The 22,461-nt window shown below is 43.6% G+C and overlaps 1 protein-coding gene across 3 annotated transcripts in view; it reads right to left on the bottom strand.

Annotated features, from left to right (window-relative positions):
- Nucleotides 1-771: 771 nt before the first annotated feature.
- The window catches only part of mprip (myosin phosphatase Rho interacting protein), a 45,734-nt gene continuing 24,044 nt past the window's right edge, over nucleotides 772-22,461 (bottom strand). The window contains exons 8-23 of one of the 3 annotated variants that reach the window (XM_010865446.4): nucleotides 21,165-21,257; nucleotides 18,454-18,510; nucleotides 14,054-14,122; nucleotides 13,771-13,860; nucleotides 12,995-13,672; nucleotides 12,713-12,850; nucleotides 8,560-11,229; nucleotides 5,184-5,331; nucleotides 4,830-4,947; nucleotides 4,316-4,475; nucleotides 3,604-3,717; nucleotides 3,382-3,468; nucleotides 3,088-3,253; nucleotides 2,776-2,861; nucleotides 2,301-2,372; nucleotides 772-1,784 (exon numbers count right to left, since the gene is read on the bottom strand). In XM_010865446.4, the coding sequence (XP_010863748.2) occupies nucleotides 2,340-2,372; nucleotides 2,776-2,861; nucleotides 3,088-3,253; nucleotides 3,382-3,468; nucleotides 3,604-3,717; nucleotides 4,316-4,475; nucleotides 4,830-4,947; nucleotides 5,184-5,331; nucleotides 8,560-11,229; nucleotides 12,713-12,850; nucleotides 12,995-13,672; nucleotides 13,771-13,860; nucleotides 14,054-14,122; nucleotides 18,454-18,510; nucleotides 21,165-21,257 (4,707 nt within the window). In that variant the 3' untranslated portion in view covers nucleotides 772-1,784; nucleotides 2,301-2,339. The remainder of the gene's footprint in view (nucleotides 1,785-2,300; nucleotides 2,373-2,775; nucleotides 2,862-3,087; nucleotides 3,254-3,381; nucleotides 3,469-3,603; nucleotides 3,718-4,315; nucleotides 4,476-4,829; nucleotides 4,948-5,183; nucleotides 5,332-8,559; nucleotides 11,230-12,712; nucleotides 12,851-12,994; nucleotides 13,673-13,770; nucleotides 13,861-14,053; nucleotides 14,123-18,453; nucleotides 18,511-21,164; nucleotides 21,258-22,461) is intronic. The other 2 variants (XM_010865445.4, XM_010865448.4) reach the window with 2 other exon arrangements.

Raw genomic sequence — 22,461 nt, 5'->3', positions numbered from 1 at the left:
ATAAAAGTAGACATGGTAAAATGTTCACTATGCCTGATGGCAAAAAGAGATATTGTATAATATTACATTTAAATGGGTAAACCTTCTATCCGTCTCTTGGCAAAATGTTTAGATTTTATTCAAATCTTATATTATTAGAAAAAAAACTTTCCTCCTTATCAAAGGCCTAGTCAAAACTTGACTAAAACCCAATGGAGATGTGGGAGGACCTAAAACTAGCAGTTCATGCACAAAAACCCACACTTACCACTCAAGTAAAGCAGTTCTGCACAGAAGAGGGACAAGATCCTTTCAAAAGATGAATGATCAATAATCACAGGAAACAGCTGAAGGTCAACCAGTTAACACATAAGGGGCAATAATTTTTTCCCCACATGGGAACACATTGCATAACGTGTGGCAAAGCTTTAATATGGAAATGTTATTTGTGCACTCACTTTTCCTTTACTTACTTTTAGATGTTCGTTAAGTTCTGATTACATTGATTTAACATTATGTAAAAATTACATGGTAAAATTAGGTCAATTACTTTTCATAGCACTGTCATTTAAGGATCCATGACTGGCTGCTGAACTTCCAGTTAACATTGGCTTTATTCTGGGTCTTATAATCTGAGTGTGTAGTAGATCTGGCTAAACCAGTAAAGGTACTGGGGCTCTCTGAGCAATTGATTTTGATAACAAACAGCGAGGAAGACAAGCTCGTCAGGAGGCCTTTTAAGAGAAGGGCTGCTTTAAGGGAATGTTTTGAAAAAGCACTTCAAACAAAAGACAGGGTGCAAAAATATTTATTGCTAATAAACCTGTAGTCAGTTGGTGTACATTTGCTGCATATTTACAATAGTAGAGTACAGAGGGAATGGCATGTGAGACAATCCAAAAACACTTAAATAAATACAAGGGACTGCCACTGAACAAAACTAGACAGACTCCAACAACTTGTCCTCCCATATAGCTTAACCAATACGATTACAGAGAAAAAAACCAAAAACTATATAAACGTATATATATATATATTTATATTATAATCATCAAATCCCATTTGTACGGTAGCAGTCTCCTTCTAGGGGTAATGAAAACATGGTCCTGTTTCAGAAAACATTCTGTGATGTTAGTCATCATCATATACAAGCCAACACGTCAGACAACATCTAACGGAGCATAGTTAAAGATGCAGGCAAACATTTTCCATAGCTTTTTTATTTATTGAGCTAGACAGTCGCCTGTACTGAAGAGGATGGAGGGATGTGTCCACATGTGCATACTGACGACAACTAGCATACTATGCAGGCCAGAAGGCAAGATTTTTCCTACAGTATACTTATGTACGTAAATATTCCATCATTATTGTGTAGTTGTGTTCAGCCATTACAACATTACTTATTCCTTCGGCTATTCACACAGACTAATTAGTTAAAACAGTAGCTTACACAATTTTCTTTTTTTTTTAGTGTATGCATGACAGATGCTTCATTAAAAACAGTACAGAGTATTTACAGTAAGACATGGCGATGAAAACAAAAACAAAACGTCACAGTAACTGAAGTGCATGGAATGCAGAGGCTAGACACACAATTCAATCTTCATACCATGTTTTGTTAATATACGGCTTGTGTGTGACCAGTGTTTCTAAATAAGTCATTACAGAGCTAAAATATAGTGAGCTTTCTAAACATGCAGCAAGATGGGTGGAGCGGTGTGATGCAGGAGATGCCGTCAGAACTCCTTAGTGTCTTTGTCAAACAGGTGAAGTCGCTGTTCAGCAGTCAGCCCTTCTTTAAGACTCTGGAGAAAGACAGAGAGAGAAAACAAACATTTAACGACCGTTGCCAGGATAAAAATGTGACTTTCATGTGGATAGGACTGAATCCCTGATGAGGAAGCAGACGGACGCAAACAGAACTGTATCATCAATGATCCACACGGAGATGCAGTCAAACCTCATTCTGTTTAAACTGATACATTTCTTAGTGCTCCCATTCAAACCCACTATAAATGTGATTTTATCTATGAAAGTGTGAGATCCAGAGGGTCTGTAACATGGGAGGAAAAAAACAACACTGGTGCAGTCCAGAGGTTCTAGTGATGTTAGTGATCTCCATCCTTACAACCCCAACCCCTTATGTACAATAATCGTGTGGGGGAATAATACCACACAAAAAATATCCACCCACCCTGAAGGACTTTGGAAAGTGGGAGAGAATTCAGCATGCACCCCAAGGTGTTTAGTGGTTATTTCTGGGTAACACATTGCTGAAGGGTGAACATACAACCAACGTTGTGGTAGTCTGGTTAAATTACCTAAAGGAGAAGGGTAGGCCTAATGGTCCTCAGGCAGCCTTAGCTGTCCCAGGGCATGTCACGAGTCACAGACTGAGGACAGAAGGGGGTAAACACACCGGTATGTGAGACTAAGAGGTGTAACACACCACCTCACACTTACCAGGTTTCCTAACACAGGTGTTTATACACTTCAACCATTCTGCCTGACAGAACCACTGTAACTCACAATCGACGCAACACAGGGATTTAAAACAAGTAAACATGACAAAACTGCAGCAATGCCAAAGCAGCCACTCACGGTACAATTCACTGGTTGAGGAATTAAAACGTAGCCATGTAAGGCAGAAGTTAACCTGAAGGTGGCAGTGTGTCACAACCCACTGACATGCACTTCCAAACAGAAGCGCTCTGATAACCGTCAGCTGTGAGGTACTTCTAATTTCCTGGGTCAGTCAAATTAGTGTGTCCTACTCCGGCGTTCGGAAAGACATACCTTTGACCTCATAGTGCGCTCTGAGCGTTTGGCGGCGGCAGCCGCCATTTTGAGAATATCAGGGTTGCTTTTGGACTTCATGATATCTGAGGAGAGACAGACAGGTACCTTAACTTCAAGTCATTTGGAAAGGTGCCTGTGCCGCTTCTGTTCTGTAAAGGTGATTTCTCATTATATCCTATGTAAAATGTCATGTCACGACCAACAGCATAAGCGTTAATGGTCAGTGAACCCAAAGGGAACCCTAAACCCTGTATAGGGCACTACCAGAACCCAAAGGAGTCCCACAGGGACAGGGTTCCATCTATTTACCATATCCTCCTGCTCTCTCCACCTCCTCCAATGAGGGTTCTCCCAATGCTTCGTGGGCCAGCTGCAGCTGGTCTCTGAGCCTCCCCAGGTCTCTCTCCGCTTTGGCCTTTACAATACTCAGTTCGGTATAGATGTCCTTGTACTTGTCCGTTGCGTACTTCTTATCCTGGAGGGACAAATCATACATTGTTTGAGCTAGTAAGGTGAAGAACAGAACCGCAGCATGAATTAAAAAGAAGTGAAACATAATGAAAAAAATAGCAGGTTCTAGGTAATGTGGGTCTTGAGACATACTCTTTGGGCAGCTTGGAGTTCATCCTTCAGAGAGTTTATCTCCTGTTTCAGGTACTGGACCTCTGACTCCTTCACTCTTAACATCACCTGGCGAAGAGGAGAACACATTTAAGATTGTGGCAAACTTCAATAATGCATAAATGTAACCTTTTGAAAAACAGACCAATTTTAGGTTGTTTAAAATCAAGACCAATGTTGGTTTCAGCCAGGCGCAGAGCTTACCTCTAGCTCGTAAAGTTCCTTTCCATGAGTGACGTTGCAGGTGTCTCCGCCCCCATCTTCAGTGGCCATGGATCTCATCTTAGTGATTTCTGCAGCAAGACGGTTGTTCAGCTCCTACAGATTATTATTATTAAACCTTCTTTTCAACAAGGAACACAGACCGAGAACAACGTCTCTTTCACATGCAAAGAACATTCAGTTCTGGCAGGTCAGGTTGAGAAATGAGGCAGACTGTGTGATGTGGAGAAGGTTATCTGGTTGTGTTCACAGGTGTTGCGGGACCTGGTTGTGTGCGCGTTGAGGGATCTGCATGTGTGCGCGTTGAGGGATCTGCATGTGTGCGCGTTGAGGGATCTGCATGTGTGCGCGTTGAGGGATCTGCATGTGTGCGCGTTGAGGGATCTGCATGTGTGCGCGTTGAGGGATCTGCATGTGTGCGCGTTGAGGGATCTGCATGTGTGCGCGTTGAGGGATCTGCATGTGTGCGCGTTGAGGGATCTGCATGTGTGCGCGTTGAGGGATCTGCATGTGTGCGCGTTGAGGGATCTGCATGTGTGCGCGTTGAGGGATCTGCATGTGTGCGCGTTGAGGGATCTGCATGTGTGCGCGTTGAGGGATCTGCATGTGTGCGCGTTGAGGGATCTGCATGTGTGCGCGTTGAGGGATCTGCATGTGTGCGCGTTGAGGGATCTGCATGTGTGCGCTGCGAGACCTGGTTGTGTGCGTTGAGTTCCTGGTTCTCCCTCTGACACTGTCTGAGGGCTTGTCTCTCAGCCTCCAGGGCTTGGGCCAGGTGTGCATTCTCTAGGCACTTCTGTGAATACTGCTCCGACAGCACCTCAATCTCCCTCTGGAAGGAACACAGCTCCTCCCTAAAGCACAGATGGGGGGGCAAAAGGAAAGAGTGAAAAAGAAAGTTGAGTAGGCTGCTCTAGTTACAACTGGCAAGGCACAGTCACATACTGGCTTTGACATTCCTAGTACTTTGGATAGTGTTTGAACTTAAAATTAAAAAGATTAATTAGATATATTTTGTTTTTCATCTAACATACAATTTTTGCTGTGTATAGAGTATGGTTTCTGTGGTCCTGGAAGGACACGACAACTGGAAGATAACATGATTTTGGAAATGGTAATGTGCCTGTGGTACTGAAAGAATAAGATTATATGGTCCAGGATATGTTAATAGGCCATTGGTGCTGAGGGGAGATTAAGTGTTAATTTACTCGTGCTGCCTGCAAATCTCCTCTATGTCTGCATTCTCTGTGTTGCTGTTGGACTTGCGGGCCTTGTCCAGCTCCTTCTCCAGCTCCGATCTGTGGGCGTTCTTCATTGCTTCAATTGCTGAGACAACCAAAACAAAGAACTTTGTTATTGAGGAGAGATACTTTAGCATAGCTGGACCACCGGTTAATCTATAATTGACCTGGGTAATTCACGAATTCTGGAGTTGCAAACACAAGGAAATAAAATAACGTTAGCCTGATGAAACTGCAAGCAAGGGACACTAGGCATATATAATCACCAAGGTGTGAACGTAGATCGGGTTAGCGCTAGTTGCTATCATAATTCCCACTGACCGGCAATGGTAGCAGCGGTCTCCTCAGCTAGCAACCTCTCCTTTTCTTCGTGTAGGTTCTCTAGCTCTCTCTGGTGTTTCCTCTGCAGCTCATCGATCACCTTCTGGTGGGACTCCTCCATGGCAGCAAAGCCCCTCTCGCAGGTGGCCTATCATTGGTGTGGAAACAGGCAAAATCAGTTCATTTGAAGCCATAAACTAGGGCCAGGAGTGTTTCCTGCCTGACCATGTGGTTTGCCTAAAAAGAAAACTCTGGAGCCTAGTAAATAGGGTATAAGAGAGGCATAGGAGTTTCGTTCTAGTCAGGTCAATCTCTAGATCTAGGTAAAGACAATAACCTCTGACCCAGAGCATTCCTAGCTAATGAAAAACTCTAGCCTCTAACCACAACTACTGCTGACCATCCATTCACTGATGACAAACACCCAGCTAGCTACTGCATGTTTTGCCAAGAGCAGTAAGCCTATTGTACAAACGGTTAAGAAAATAACAGAACACACAATATGTTTAAAGAATGCCTAGGCAGCAAGAACACAGCAGGATTGGGAAAGCCGTCCCTGCAACAGGGGTTGGCTTTCTTACTCCTAAAGAAAAAAATTCTTGCAAATAACGTTTCGTGTCTAGTATTATATTGATTTGAAAAACCGCTTATCTGATCCCAATGAATACATCTTGGTGGAATGTAGGAGGTTAAGATGAGACAAAAGACAACAATAGGGTCAGACAGACAGTAGAGGTTGATGGGTCTTCGATGTTGTTCCGTGGCATGGCCAGCTTGTCTGTGTTAAACGAGGCAGGATTGCCAGCTTTGCACTAACGCCTTTCAGCGGTATAAAGACAAGAGACTGGGGAGGGGAGGAGGGGGTAATCCTGATCAACACAGTTTTAGAAAGAGCCATTCACAATGCTATTAGAAATACACGACATGTTTCCACAAGAGAGGATTTGAATGGCCTTCCGACCAGCTCTACCCAAAACCTACTTCCGTCCTCTATTCAGCACCGCTAATCTGAGTACTGCGGCCCCTCTCCGACTCTCTGCAGCCAAAGTCTGTTTTCACAGGGTAAGTATCCATCAGTTGGGAAACTGGGCCAGACGGGAACTAACAGTGTTACAGACTGAAGAAACTTCTAGCTAGCCCCCAACAGCTGAATATGTAGTAAACCTTCCGGCTGTGACATCACAGCAGGCAACACCTTCTCTTCGCCTGTGTTTATGTTTGAGGCCCATTTCCTGTTTAGGGGGGGGGGGGGCTGGTGTCTAGTTTACAACCACAAAATTCATACATTTTATTAGGAGATGAAGACTACAAAGTCCCCTGCTAAAATGTTCTAAGTATTATTCTAATGTCATTATGGTGACAGTGGAACCCCAAATACTACTGCCCTTTATAAAACAATACAAAGATTATATCACCAGCTGCGGCAAGCATGTCATGTTAGCTGTGGTCCTAACTGCGTTAAACCTGACTACCAACACCTACAGTATGTCTTTCTGAAGGCTTACTACTCAGAAAAGGGTCTACTAAAGATTAATACAAAATGCACCAAAACAACAAAATTAATAGAACGGTGGAGACTGATTGTGTAGAATTCTTGCTTTTCTAGCCTCCTTTTCTCACTTTCTTAGCTGTGCCATTCAGTTGTATCTACAGAACAGTCTCATTGCAACAACCTAAGGGATATGGGAGAATTGAAGACTGCGGAAAAAAAATTCCTCCTAGGAATCCAGTTCACACTGCTCATCAAACCAGAAGGTCACGTGGGTCAACGTGTGAGGACAGGTTTAGTCACCGAACGACTTTTCAGGCATCTAAGCCCCCTGTGGGAGTAATTCTGCGAGCTAACTGGTCCTGCCGTAGAAGACAACCTGGTGGCATATCACGGTGACACATTTACAACTGCGATAGGTCAACCCGGCCATCCATGTGATTCATCAGACCAGGCCACCTTCTTCCACTGCTCCATGGTCCAGGTCTGATGCTCACGGGCCCATTGTAGGCGCTTTCGACAGCGGACAGGGTTCAGCATGGGCACCCTGACTAGTCTGCGGCTCCGCAGCCCCATACGCAACAAACTGCAATGCACTGAGTGTTCTGACACCTTTCTATCAGTACCAGCATAAATTTTTTCAGCAATTTGAACTACAGTAGCTCGTCTGTTGGATCGGACCACACGGGCCAGCCTTCACTCCCCATGTGCATCAATGAGCCTTGGCCGCCCGCCCATGATCCTGTTGCCGGTTCACCGCTTTTCCTTTCTTGGACCACTTTTGATAGGTACTGACCACCGCAGACGAAGGAACTCCCCACAAGGGCAGCAGTTTGACATGCTCTGACCCAGTTGTCTAGCAATCACAATTTGGCCCTTGTCAAAGTCACTCAGAGCCTTGCGCTGGGCCATTTGTCCTGGTTCTAACACATCAACTTTGAGGACAGTTTACTTGCTGCCTAATATATCCCACCCACTGACAGGTGCCATGATAAGATTATCAGTGTTATTCACTTCACCTGTCAGTGATCATAATGTTATGGCTGATTGATGTATACTGTACTATGAGAGGAAAATGGAGGATCTCATTTCCCTGGAAATTCTCTACAGAAAACTTCTTAATGATACATATGAGGGAAATTAACATGTGAACTTTAAACAATCTTATTTTGTATTTCTTCCATTTAAGCATTGCTGTCCCAAAAAACTGTATAAGCTTAAAGCATTCTGCAATGTTTTTTCTGAATGCTTGTCAATTAGCATTGTTAGAGTCACAAGGGGAAAAGTTGAATGTTAAGTCAGTTAAAGGGAGAAGTAAGCTCCATAGGCCTTTTAGAACGCAGTTACAATAGGCTTCATCAACTAAAGAAAAAAAATGTTTGGTTCTTCTAACATGCCTAATAAAAATATGAATCATAATTAAACACAAAAACGTCCCTTCAGAGGAACTCATTTCATCGACAACAGCCACTGGGAAAATAGGTTGAAATTTCACAAATACGCTCTTGACAACATCGAACATGAATAAAAAGAATGGCTCTAGGAAAGGTTATGACTAGTCTCCTTAAGAAGATGAGTTCCTGCTCACAATGTTCCAGTGGCCCTAGGTCAAAACATTTCTTAGTGGCGAATATCTTTTTCCTGTCAAAACAAAATGGGTTCCTCAATGCACAACTAGTGTCAACAACCACATGCGCTAACAGTGGATTAGTCACCATGCAACACTGGAGGACAGTGATTCACAGAGGAGAAAGCAGACTGAGCACAGCAGGGTTAGAAAGGAAATGGGAACAGAGAGGAAGAAGGGGTCAGGAGGGCTCGGGGTGCCACAAGGAGACACAAGGCATCACTGATGGAGGAACAGCAAGGACAACGAACGGCTTCCACCTTCAGATTCTCCAGGTCTTTGTCGTACTTCAGTCGGAGGATTGCCGCGTCACCCAGGCGCTCCCTCCGCGTCATCTCCTCTGTCATGGCCGAGACCTGGGCCACCAGCTCCTGAATGCGCTCCTTAAGGGCGCAGGTTGTAGAGGTCTCACGGAAGGTCACCCCATCCACTCCCCCAGTGGGAGAACATCTTCCTGGGATGACATCCGTTTGGTGATAAAACATCTCCGACAGGGCTTTTGTCTCGGTCTCGTGTTTCTTCTTCAGGTTCTCCATGCAGACTGTCAGAGAGTCGATCTCCTTCACATTCTCTTCACGTTCCAGATGCAATATTTCAGCCATCTTGATCACTTCTTGTCTCAGCTTTTCTGTTTCCTGTGCATAAGTGTCCTTTATTTCCCGAAGCTCCAGCTTGTGCTTGGCCACCATGTCTTGCATCTGAATGGCTTTGTCCAAGGAGTCAGTTGGTTCCCCCTCAGTTTGAATGTGTGTTAGTGGTCTGGTATTTTCACCCACAGGGCTTTCAAGACTTGAAAGATAAGCCTGTAAATCTTCCATTTTGGATTGGAGATCTCGGTTCTGTTCCCTCAGTAAAGCACACTTGACACAGTCAATCTGATTTTTCTCAACCTTTTCTTTAAGCTCTTTCTTGTGTTGGTAGTTCAGCCTGCTGATAAGATACGACATGTGGGCTTCTATGGTGGCATCTTGAATGTGCTCAGACCACTGTTTATTTAGTTTGCTAAAATCAATACTAGCCAGGACCAATGACAGAAGCTTGTCATTTTTTGAAGTCTCAATTGTGGAGGCAATTAGGTTAAACAAATACACTTTATCTTTCAATGCCTCGGTAATATCTTTAAAAATAAGAGTGTTTGTGTCGTTATCAAGCCAGCTGCACCAATTCAAAAAGCCCACTCCCATGGTCTGTGCAGGTGCAGTCTCATTGTCAACTTCCATCTTTGGCTGAGGACAAATCCGGTTCATCAACAGTAACATGCTCTTCTCAGCTGCCATACGCTCTGCCACTTGCCTTTCAAAACTAGATGAATGTTCACCCTCAGTCTTGTCTGGTATCATCCCTGCAGCATTTAGCAGACAACTCCAAAACTCTGCCTCCAGGACCAACCTGTTCATTACTCTACGACTCACTTCATCGTCCTCCTCTTGAAAGGACCCAAGGCAGTCTGTGATACGTAAAGTGCTTTTTAAATCACTGAGCGTTTTCTCTACGCTAACATCAACCTTCGCTAACATCTCTAACACTTCACTAAGGGCCTCAGACTTTCTCTTTATCTCACCTACTACTTGCTTTATAATACTTTCGTCGGTAACTCGCATCTCACTTGTCTGCATTAACACTTCATTAACATCCACTTCTATTTTTACCTTATTTGACCTTTCTTCTACATCCAACTTTGCTTGCAACATCCTAATCTCATTCTCTGCCTCTAGAATTTTCTGACCCTGTACTCTCTCAAATTCCTGGTTTCTAGTTTGAAGTTCAACATTTTGATCATGAAGTTCTCTACAGAGCTGTTGTGAGGACTGAACAAGCTCTTCTTTTTCTAAGAGCTTGGCCCCGATGGCCTCCAATTGCTCTTTGAGTTGTTCCTTGCCCTCAGGGCATTCATCGTCACCTACCTCAGCCATCTGAAATCCCAGACCTTTGAGAGTTGCCTCTTTCAGCTGCAGCCTCCTCTCTGTGTCCTTCAGACTGTTTCCTAGCACCTCCAAGGTGACAAGGGCCTCATGAAGCTTCACAGACTTCTCATTCAGCTCTCTCTCATAGAACTCCCTATCGATAGCGTTGGCTTTGCTCTCCATTAGTCTGGCCCTAACTCTGTTCAACTCTTCTAGTACCAGCAGGTGTTGTTTACCGCCTTGCAGGTTGTTCAGCTCAGCTTTAAGCCTGTCTATCTCCCGATCTGCCTCAGTTAGTTGGTTCAGGATTTCCTGATAGCGCTGGTTCAGTGCTCCATTATCACTCGTTAAAAGTTCGACCCTCTGGGTCAATGTCCTAATCATGATCTCCTGGCTTTCAGAGTTGTCTTCAATTTGACAGAGTGGCCCATAAGGGTTCTGTCTCTCCAACTTCTGCTTCTGAACCCTTCCCAGCATGTCTTCCATGGTCAGGAGACGTGATTCGTAACTGCGGATGCTTTCACCAGCCCTGGCTAAACTTTTCTTTATGGTCTGGTTCTCAACCTCCTGTTGATACTTCCAGCTCTCCAAAAGCCTCTGGCAGCTACCCTGTTCAACCATATCCTGACTAGCCTCTAGGCGGAATTCACTGTGAGATCGTAGCAATCTATCAAGTCCTTTTAGAGTCAGGGGCTTTCCTGATATCAAGTCTTCTAACTCTTGAATTCGGTCAGCATTATCTTCAATCAAAAAACTAACAGTCTTTTGGACTGGCGGCTCTGACGGAGGCAGGCATTCCAGAGGGGATGTTTTTGGGGGGTCAGAAAGGTAAGGTTCCTTGATGGAGAGGTGAGAAAGTGAGAGGCCAAGCTGTGCCTGCATATTGCGCTTTTTCAGTTCTTGTAGCTGCAGGAGCTCTTTGGTCTCCTGGTACTTCCTTGCTAAGCTCTGAGCTTGAGAACTAACCAGTTCTGGCCTCTTCATCTGGGGCTCGAGATCAGCCTCCAGACCCAAAGGGAACTCCAGCTTGGAAAAGGGGACCAGACAGTTGGTTAACACACACAGCAGGGGTGAAAAGGGCTAGCTACATCTTTTAGGTAATTAATCAAATCTATCCCTCCGGAGACAGAAAAATCAAACATTATAAAATTATATAATAATTTAGACTACAAAATTATGTAATTTGATCATAATGATTAAAACCATTATAGAAGTTGGATCCAGCTTCTAAAAGTAGGGTAAATGAGAATTAGAGCACTGGAAAGAGATTTAATGGCCATGGTTAGTAAATCATAAAACAGCATGCACATTGTTAGAGTTATTTCATGGGGTAAGTAATGCAAAATTAGTGCTAGCTAGGTGGTTTACATAGAGATGGGAGGCATACCAGGTCCTAGGAATAAACAATGTTCTTGAAATCTCCTTTTCTTGAATTCTTCGTGTCTTTCACAAAAACAGAAACATTTCTCAAAAGGCACTCATTACACTGCATTACAAATTCGCAATGTAATTATGCAGGTAAAAAACTAAATCCAAGAGTGCAATGCAGGGTTTCAAATGTATTCATACATAAAAAAAATACAAAAAAACTGAAAAAACCCACAACAAGAACAGGAAATAATTTCCTTATGAGGATGTCAATAACATTAAGTAATATTTGAATATTTTATGTAGGCTTTACAAAAATAGACCAATCATCTGTTCACATTCTGCTTCTCCCGCTCTAAACATCACAATCATTTACTAAAAAAATTGCACCTAAGTCTTCTGATCTGAATCTTTTTTTTTTGAACAAGCTCTCTCATACTCCTATTTTCACCCACTTAAAGGACAGACTCTCTTAATCTCTCTTCCTCTAGCTGTCTAGCACAGACACACACACACACCACACACACTCATCTGTATAACGGTATGGCCCACACAGATTAAAAGAATGGATGGTCAGAACAGTAGTTAAGATGAGATGAAAAATCTGAAATCCATGCAAATTCACCATGAGAAAAGCTTAAAAATGTTATTTTCGTACAGTTCTGAGCCAGAAGTCATCATCTTAACAACTCTGGCTGCACTGTCGCAGTCAAGAAGCCTAATGCATTCATGCCATTTACAGCATTACAGGAACATAGAAGAAACATCCATCTAATGTTAATTATTATTTGAATGCATCATGTTCATTATGTCTGTTGTACATCTAAAAAAACAACAAGAGGTTATAAACGAGGGAACTGTAAATTGTGTCAAAAGGAAAATCTTTATGTTTCTCCTCACATGCAAACGAACGGACTCATGCAAAGGCACGTTCAGGCGCTGTTCTGCAGCTTAGATGTCAGTCAGGTTTGTTTGATGTTCTCACAAAAATACAACATGCAAAAAGAGGTTAAAAAAAAAAGAACACACAGCTCAACCTGCACGTTGAGTTAATGAAATATGAACTCCGGTATGCACAGGACTGCCTAGAGAAAAGACAACAGCTCTGAGGGGAAAAGGAGGCTAGATCTGTGGTGCTTACCGGGGAGATGTATCCGGTGCGCACACTCTGCTCTCTCTCCAGAGCGGTCCTCAGCTGGACCTCAAGGTTGTGTTTGTGCTGGTTGGAGTCCACCAACTGCTGGTGACAGCTCTCCAATTGCACCTTCAGCTCTTCTACCTGGGCAGAGACATGGCAGAATGTACACAGTAAAAATTTGACTCTGAAGAGCCTGACCAATCACAAACCTCTGACCTTTCACACGCAATTGCCCAATCACTGCTCACTCGCACACCCGAGTACACATAACACACACAGACTAACCCCTTTCTTGTAACTCTCCAGCAGTTTCTCCAGCTCGGCCGTTTCCCGTGTCGGCTGTGTGGAAGGCAGGGGTACCCTTCTCTCGTCCCGGATGGGGGTCTTCTCCACCTGCTGCCAGTGTTGCTCGATCTCCTCTTCCACTTTCTGTTGCCTCTCCAATGAGGGGGGACTACAACACTCACCCCCAGGGTTACATTCACTCCCCCCCCCACTCTCATAGTCCATCCTCCTGGTTTCGGAGCCGGCTGGTTGATCAGAGGAGCCGGTCACAGACTCATACCTCCTCCGTCGTTCTTCCCGCCTCCGATTCCGCTCCAGGTCTCCCAGGTCCGTGTGCAGGGGCTCCGCCTCCTGGGCCCTCTGCTGGGCGAGAGCCTGAGCGATGGGTCGAAACTCAGCCCAGTCAAACGTCTTGGAACGGCCTTCTCGCCGGCGCTCACGAGCCCGACTCTTCTTGGGGCCAAACCCGGGCTCACGCTCTACTGACGACGCCTCGGAGGAAGGGGAGTCCTGGGTCACGTCCGGTTGAACCAACCCCCCCCCCAGCGGGGAGAAAGCGCCACGGCCGCTCGCCACATCCGGCGCAGTGGCGGGCCTCACGTTCTTCATGACGGCCTGGATCCAGTTCCTCCGTATGCCTGCGGTCATGGCTGACAGCGTGTGGACACCCTCCTGGGTCTGTGGAGGACAGTCAGGGCGTTAGATTCAAATGAAAGCTGATCAATCATATCATAATCAGCACAGGTAGTCCGAAATTGCGAGTGACCAGTACATACGTGTATCTGGAAGCCGTAGTTCCGTTGAGCCTGGTATTCGGTGACGTCGTAGCATGTAGACAGGTCTATCTCACCGTCCAGATCTGAAGCCTGCAACACAGCAACATCACACGTGTGGAAAAGTCAGGAGGAAGAACACCAATTATTTCACCAGCACAGAAATCAGGGTTGAGAAATTGGGTAATTACTCGGATATCAATTGATATTTTTCTCTTTGTTTATAAGTTAAATACTAGCCTTGCTGTGGCGGGAAAACAATAGTCTATGGATTAAAAGCAGTCACCTCTTCAGCAATGGAGTCCTTGTAGTATATGAGGCTGTGGTCTGTCAGTACAAACCAATACTTCTTCCACTGGAGAGAAGAGGATAGAGGGAACAAGATTGAGATATACAGTGGATATAAAAAGTCTACACACCCCTGTTAAAATGCCAGGTTTTTGTGATGTGACACAAAGATAAATCATGTCAGACATTTTTCCACTTTTAATGTGACCTATAATGTGAACAATTCAATTGAAAAACAAACGGAAATCTTTGAGGGGGAAAATTTTAAATAAAAACCTTACAATAACCTGAGAGCCAAGAACCAAGAGCCAACATTAAAGGAACTGCAGGAATTTCTGGCAAGTACTGGCTGTGTGCTACATGTAACAACAATCACCCGTATTCTTCATCTGAATGGTATGGCAAGAAGGAAGCCTTTTCTTTCAAAGAAAAACATCCAAGCCCGGCTGAAGTTTGCAAAAACAAACATCAAGTCTCTAAACTATGTGGGAAAATGTGTTATGGTCTGATGAAACCAAGTTTTTTTTGGGCCATAATTCCAAAAGATATGTTTGCCGCAAAAACAACACTGCACATCACCCAAAGAACACCATACCCACAGTGAAGCATGGTAGTGGAGCATCATGCTTTGGGGCTGTTTTTCTTCAGCTGGAACCATGGCTTTAGTCAGGTGGAGGGAATTATGAACAGTTCCAAATACCAGGCAATTTTGGCACAAAACCTTCAGGCGTCCGTTAGAAAGATGAAAAGGAAGTTCACCTTTCAGCATGACAACGACCCAAAGCACACATCCAAATCCACAAAAGCATGGCTTCACAAGAAGATTATCGTTTTGGAATGGCCCAGCCAGAGCAAAGACCTGAATCCAATTGAACATCTGTGGGGCGAACTGAAAAGGGCTGTGCACAGGAGATGTCCTCGCAATCTGACAGATTTGGAGCGCTTTTGCAAAGAAGAGTGGGCAAATATTGCCACATCAAGATGTGCCATGCTAATAGACTCCTACCTAAAAAGACTGAGTGATGTATTTAAATCAAAAGGTGCCTCAACAAAGTATTAATTTAAAGTGTATGCACACTTACGCAACTAGGTTATTGTGAATGTGATTGGTTAATTCTGAACACAGCCACATCCCCAGTTATAAGAGCTTACACTTATGCAACAAGGTTATTGTAAGGTTTTTATTTTAAATGCTCGCCCTCGAAGATTTCAGTTTGTTTTTCAATAGAATTTTTCACGTTATAGGTCACATTAAAGGTGGAAAAGGTTCTGACATGATTTATCTTTGTCTCATTCTTTTACATCACAAGAACCTGGCATTTTAACAGGGGCGTGTAGACTTTATATCCACTGTAGAATACAAAACCTAGCTTTTTGTTTTTATTCTCAAACTGTTTAAGTTGTAATTATGACAATAGGAGTCAATACAAACAGAACAGACAGACTGGAACAAGCACCTACAACATAAGAGGACACCAAAGTGATTTTTGTAGACATCTGCAAAGTAGTTTTTTCTATGGTAGTTAAAGCTTGGACTGTGTAATAAATCTATATACAAACTAAACGTAGGATTGAAAGAGCATAGATCTGTGGTGAAGAGAGAAGCACCACATAATCCTTTCAACTGAAGATTTAAGTTGGGCCATCAAAGACTGACTGACGGTCAGCTCTAAAGGCCATAGAATGGTAAAGACAATCCAGAACACTTTGTGAGCGTACAGAAGGATGTTTGAACTTAAACTGACTCCCTACTTTGATGAACTTACCAAAAACCCACATATTAAAATGTATTAGAATTAAGTCATTTTAATTGGGAACGAATTTCATGTCTATGTGCCTAAACATTTTAGAAATAGTGTTGGACTAGACTGAATAGAGCAAAAAACGAATTTGGAAATTGCAGTTGATTTTGAGATACTGTATATTTATGAAGCTTTTAGTTTTGGTTTTATCTCTTGCTTTTCTTCCATCCCCAATGCATCGAGTCAAATTTGCCTTTAAGGCCTTGCCTTACTGCATAAAATCTCAGTCTTGCAATTGATACGTGACCCCCGAAGGACTTACTAAGCCTCTTCTTATCCCACTACTCAAGCTCGGAGGTGAATGCGTTCACTGGCCAACAACCATGATTGAGCTTGCAGGTTCTTGGCTTATCACAAGGTGTTGTTAGTGTGTGAAAAGCACGGTAATACTTTTCTGACACCAGAGGGGCATTATCATTTTCCCTTTTTCTGAGATCTCTGCCAAACAACAGGCTTTCCAAAAATAGCAACTGGATGCGCAACAAAACACAATCAATTTAACTGCTCATATAAACACAGGAGCAGCAGTATAAATTCTATAAATAAATGTGTCTATTGCCTACAGCCAATTCTCTCAATGTCTTTCTCTCTATAATAAACCATTTAATCATAGCCCATGCATAACACCTACAACTTTAGTGATACAGAAACGAATACAAAAGCAACATTTACAAACACCTTTAAAATAAAATAAATACATCACACCTTCAACCATCTATCCAAATCCAATTATTCTATGATTTATCTATCTTCATTGGCTATTACTGAATATGCCCTCACCTTGATTTCAATATCTACAGATATCCTGACAGTAGAAAAGCTGAACCAATGATAGACATGTACATTTGGTTCAGATTTGGTCCAAATTGATTTGACCTACACAGACATTTTTGATTGGGTTAGATCTGACCCTGACCTGTCCAGATCAGACTCAATTTGCCCAAACTTCTATGCTTGGACCAAATCAAGGCTAGATCAAAACAAAAATAAATACAGTGCCTTTGGATAAGTATTCACACAGATTCCTTTCCTCCAAATGTTTACTTAATTAAAAATTCATTTAACATTTATTTTAACAAGCACAAAATCTCCACACAATACTCAATTGAAAACAGAAATATCGAATTCAGATCCTTTGCCATGACACTCCAAACTGAACTCCAATGCCTCCTGTCTCTTTCGATCATCCTGGGGATGTCTCTAGAACTTGACAGCAAATCACCAACGGCAAATTCAATTAATTGGACGTGATTTAGAAAGGCACACACCTGTCTATGAGTTCCCACTATTCACAGTGCATGTGAGAGCAAAACCTAAGCAATGAAATCCATAAACCAAGAGAATTGTCAAGAACTGGGTAAGGTTAGAAAAAAAATGCTAAAGCACTGAATGTTCCCAGGAGCACAGAGGTCTCCATCATTGTGAAATTGAAGACGTTTTGGAACCAGCAAGACTTCCTCAAGCTCGCTGTCCAGCCAACAAGGTACTGCTCATCACCTGGCTAATAACATCCCTAGGGGGGAGGCAGGGTGGCGGAAGCAGTATGCTATAGGGACGCTTCACAGCGGCCATTACTAGGAGTGGTCAGGATGGAAGGAAGAATGAACAAAGGAATATACAGTGAAATCCTTGGAAAAAAACTGATACAGAACAGGATTTCAGAATGGAGCAATAAAAAATATTTCTTCAGCATGGCACCGACCTATAACACAGAGAACGCTGGAGTGGCTTAAGGACAAGTCCCTCTCATGAAGCTTTTGACATAATTTGAGCACTAGCTTCACCTTGGCCTTACAGAGTGAGGCGTAAGCCATTTGACAGACAGTCCATCATTAAAGGGCTGGTTAACTTACTTTAGCATTCCTCTTAAAAAAGTTATTTCAGTACTTTGTAAATAACAATTGCCATAAAAATGTTATCACAAATGTCAATTGACATTTTGATAAATGTAGTCAGGTTTGGCATAGAGCCTATTGCAATACATCTTTATTCAGCTTCCCCCCCTAAAAAAACAGGAGTTAGGCAAAAATAGATTACTTCTTTAGATAGCCATGGCAAGCATACAGAAAACATTACAGTGAGGAGCTGGTATGCACTGACAATTCCTCTCCTAACAGTTTTACACATTTCCACTACAACATCTCGCTCACTACTTTGACCCATTGAAAATACATTAGCTAGCTTATCTGGGGAAAAGGCAATTTAATGTGCTGCAACGTTTCACAATGCATTTGGATTGACTGACGTTGGTAACGCCTGTGGAGACATATTTATTGACAGTTTCCATGTGTGATTGGTAATGTGTGAAATTAAAGTGTTATACATACTAATCACAATGAATTGCATACCTGTGACATCGACTGAACTTTCTGACGAGGCAATAAAGCTAAAATACAATCTGTTATTGGGGTTCATTTCCTTGTGGGTGATTGTGATACCAAACGAATATAAAGTGAACATTACTGATTTTGTTTTCATGTTCACAGGCAAGTCAGTTAAGCACATAAGACATTCCTGAAATGTAAAAAAAGGAACATTGAATGGAAGACAAAAAAACATGTTTGGATGCTTGTATGTTGCTCTTATAATTACTTACTTGTCCTTGCTCATCCATCTTCACCATCCAACCTTTCTTGAAGTTCAGTAAATCAGGCTAGAATTACAAAAACAATTACTCAGGATTACATGCCACTCCTAAAAAATTGCTATTAAAAAATGAGCATGATATCAATGTGATCCACTAAAGGCAGGCTAGTGAATGCCCACAGCAACATCATGCAAGAAGAACCAAGAGATGCTGAAACATTCCACGTGACAGAATCTACAACCACATAGCACAGTTTGGTTCAACTCAGGACTCAACTTCACCTGGTCCAACAACTGAAGAAAGTATTAACTAGGTGGCCAGGCTAGATACTGTTGAGGAAAGGAGCTCCGCCATTCCAACACACTGCACTTTCTTAATTATTTAGTAACATTTGAAGTTTGTTAAAAAAACAAACAAAGTAAAAAAAATATTGCTTATTATTTCACTTGTTAACCATCCAATAGTAAAGTTCATGTCTGAGAAACAGCAGATAAAATCCTCTACATGCTAGCTTTGCTCAAAGTACAAGTTTCCCCTGATCACAGATCTAGAATCAGGTTACTTTACCACCAATCATTACCATGACCATTAGAAGGATAGAATAATGTGTGATCCGGGACCAGTGGTTAAGGGAAACGTACTACATAACGTGTCATACAGCCTGCTGTTCACGTCATAGTGCCCTGTTAAACAGCGGCCTGCTGTGGTTTCACACAGTGGGAGAAAACACACATGGTGCCATGAGAAGCAGTGCTGGTTTGAGACAGAAACACACACAGACAGAAACACACACAGACAGAGACAGACAGAAACACACACAGACAGAAACACACACAGACAGAGACAGACAGAAACACACACACACAGACAGAGGCAGAAACACACACACACAGACAGAGGACAGAAACACACACACACACAGACAGAGGCAGAAACACACACACACAGACAGAGGACAGAAACACACACACACAGACAGAGGACAGAAACACACACACACAGACAGAGGACAGAAACACACACACACAGACAGAGGACAGAAACACACACACAGACAGAGGACAGAAACACACACAGACAGAGACAGACAGACAGAGACAGACACAGACAGAGACAGACACAGACAGAGACAGACACAGACAGAGACAGACACAGACAGAGACAGACACAGACAGAGACAGACACAGACAGAGACAGACACAGACACAGAGACAGACACAGAGACAGAGACAGAGACAGAGACAGAGACAGAGACAGAGACAGAGACAGAGACAGACACAGAGACAGAGACAGAGACAGAGACAGAGACAGAGACAGACACAGACACAGAGACAGACACAGAGACAGACACAGAGACAGACACAGAGACAGACACAGAGACAGACACAGAGACAGACAGAGACAGACAGAGACAGACAGAGACAGACAGACAGAGACAGACAGAGACAGACAGACAGAGACACAGACAGAGACAGACAGACAGAGACACACAGAGACAGACAGACAGAGACACACAGAGACACAGACAGAGACACAGACAGACAGACAGAGACAGACAGAGACACAGACAGAGACACAGACAGACAGACAGAGACACAGACAGACAGACAGAGACACAGACAGACAGAGACACAGACAGACAGACACAGACAGACAGACAGAGACACAGACAGACAGAGACACAGACAGACAGAGACACAGACAGACAGAGACACAGACAGACAGAGACACAGACAGACAGAGACACAGACAGACACAGACAGACAGTTGGTGCATTCACACAAGGCCATGACTGAAGGCAGGAGTAGCATAAAGGTAACCTGTTAAGGAGAGGGAGGGTAGGGGGTTGTACTGCCCCATGCAGCATGGCCGACTGTAACAGGATGTCCACTACACCAACCAACCAGCTCTGAAACAGCATTTCCCAACCACATCATCCATCATAGCACTCATGACTGCACTCCATCGTACGGAATCATCCTTTGCGAAACCCTGGACGCCAAAACCAAAATAACCCTCCAAAATACTGAGTGAATTTCTGCCAAAGTTCCAGAAGTACAGACTAACCAGTGAAAGTTCCAGAGTACCAGACTTATGGATAATAAACTTAATTAAACTATACGAATATCATGCCAGTCTATTCTATTGAATCAACAAAGGCACTGTAACAATATGGGTTGATTGAATAATCATTCCCTACTACAGGCCTGCCAGGATCACCAGCTCCCATCTAAAGCTGGGGTAACACCACGTCCAAGCCAAAAACACTAGTACGATGTGGTTCAAAGGTTTAGTGGTTTAATAGGACACAATGACTCATTATCATAACATTTACACTAGCTTAAGCCTGCTGGGCCCTTCCTCAATCTAAACACTCTTAACACGGTTACCCAACACTATATCCACACTCTTACCTTACCCGTACACTTCAACTACAAGACCCCTTTAAACCTCTTCTCAGCAGGGTGAAAGCCCCAGATTTGCTGCTGACCTCTAACCCCGCAGCTTTAGTAGAACAGAAGAGCCATTGTGGCACTGTCTGGGCCAGGAGAGGAAGCTCCTTCAGCCCAGAAACAATACATACACCCTGAGTAAACAGTACTCATCGATTACAATGTTCTGGGTTGAACATTTCCGGGTGTGTCTTTCAGTATCTGAGTGCACATCCTAAGAGGCCAGATAGTTAAGACGGAACAACATGAGAGTTAAACAGTACTCACGGTCATGACAGACTCTGTGGTCCTTCGGTCTAGGGACTTGGCTCGCCTCAGGGGAGGCAGAGTAGAGGGGAAGTCCAGGTCATGTCGCTGCCCCTGAAACACACAACATCAATACAGCCATTCATGTGAAAATGGTCAATATCTTAGAGTCCCTGTCAGAAAACCTGGGTTATGCCAATGTGTCACCAGGCCAATATCCTCTCCCCCTTCGCAGTGTAATTTGTTTTATGTAACATTTAAAAGCATTTTTACCAATCTTATTTTTTTTTTTTACCCTGCCAATTTCCAATTTACACTAGTCAGATGTCCTCTGGAAGGGCATCTCACCGAGCTGTTCTGCTCACTCGGTCCAGAAGGGTACTCTCCGGCACGACTGGTAGGATGTCAGGCACATATACGCCTCGGGGAGAAGGCATTCACCTTCCAAGTCAACTACCATGACCTACCAGGAGGAGTGGTTACGGTGCGATAACCCTGACTCACATCCTACCAGTCTACCCTGGAAGGGGCCGAGCTAGCCGGCACCTCAGAGGGCAACACCATTCGGTAGCCCCGGTTTTTGTCTTCACTCCTCCCATGCGTCTGGGTGAAAATGGGCTTAGATGACTCTCCATCTCTGCATAACTCCACTGAGATCAAGTTAGGCTTCAGTCCCCTACATCACAAACTCAGATCGAAACAACAAAACCAGGCAAATCCAGGACCAGCGAGTGTATAACGAGAGAGAGGAGAAAGCAGTGAGAACATTAGGCAAGAGAGACAGGAGGGGAATATGTAAGAGCAGGTGGTGCCCTTATGACAGAAAATATAGACAAGACAAAACAGCTTTCAACAGTCTCTCCTCTAGGGACACTTTCTTTTGGAACAGCAGTCTCTCTTTGAGGCTCTATATTGTTGGTCCCATTACAGAGGAGATCTGTCCTGGTCAGGGTGGGAAAGGGAAGTTAGTATCAACAGGGGAATCCAGCCACAGAATGGAAACTGGAAAGGAACACAGCAGACTTCACTGACCTCTGACCACGAACCGAAATGAAGCCAGAACAGGGATGGACAAAGTGTGTTCCCATTATAACATATCGGTGAAGGTGTTTTTTTTAATAATCCGTTAGTGGGAAGTCCCTGCCACAGGGCCTTGGCTGAGCCAGTTGAACGGGGAGACTTCTGACTAATGTGTCCCTATGCTGACCTGTGTGTGTGTGTGTGTGTGTGTGTGTGTGTTTGGAGTTGTAAACCAGGATTCGTAAACACCTGGACGCAATCTGCCCCAGCACCGCTCGGAGAGGCCTAGTCTAATCTT

Source organism: Esox lucius, chromosome 5 (genome assembly GCF_011004845.1).
Source record: "Esox lucius isolate fEsoLuc1 chromosome 5, fEsoLuc1.pri, whole genome shotgun sequence".
NCBI lineage: Eukaryota > Metazoa > Chordata > Actinopteri > Esociformes > Esocidae > Esox > Esox lucius.
This window is presented reverse-complemented; position numbering and strand designations above follow the sequence as displayed.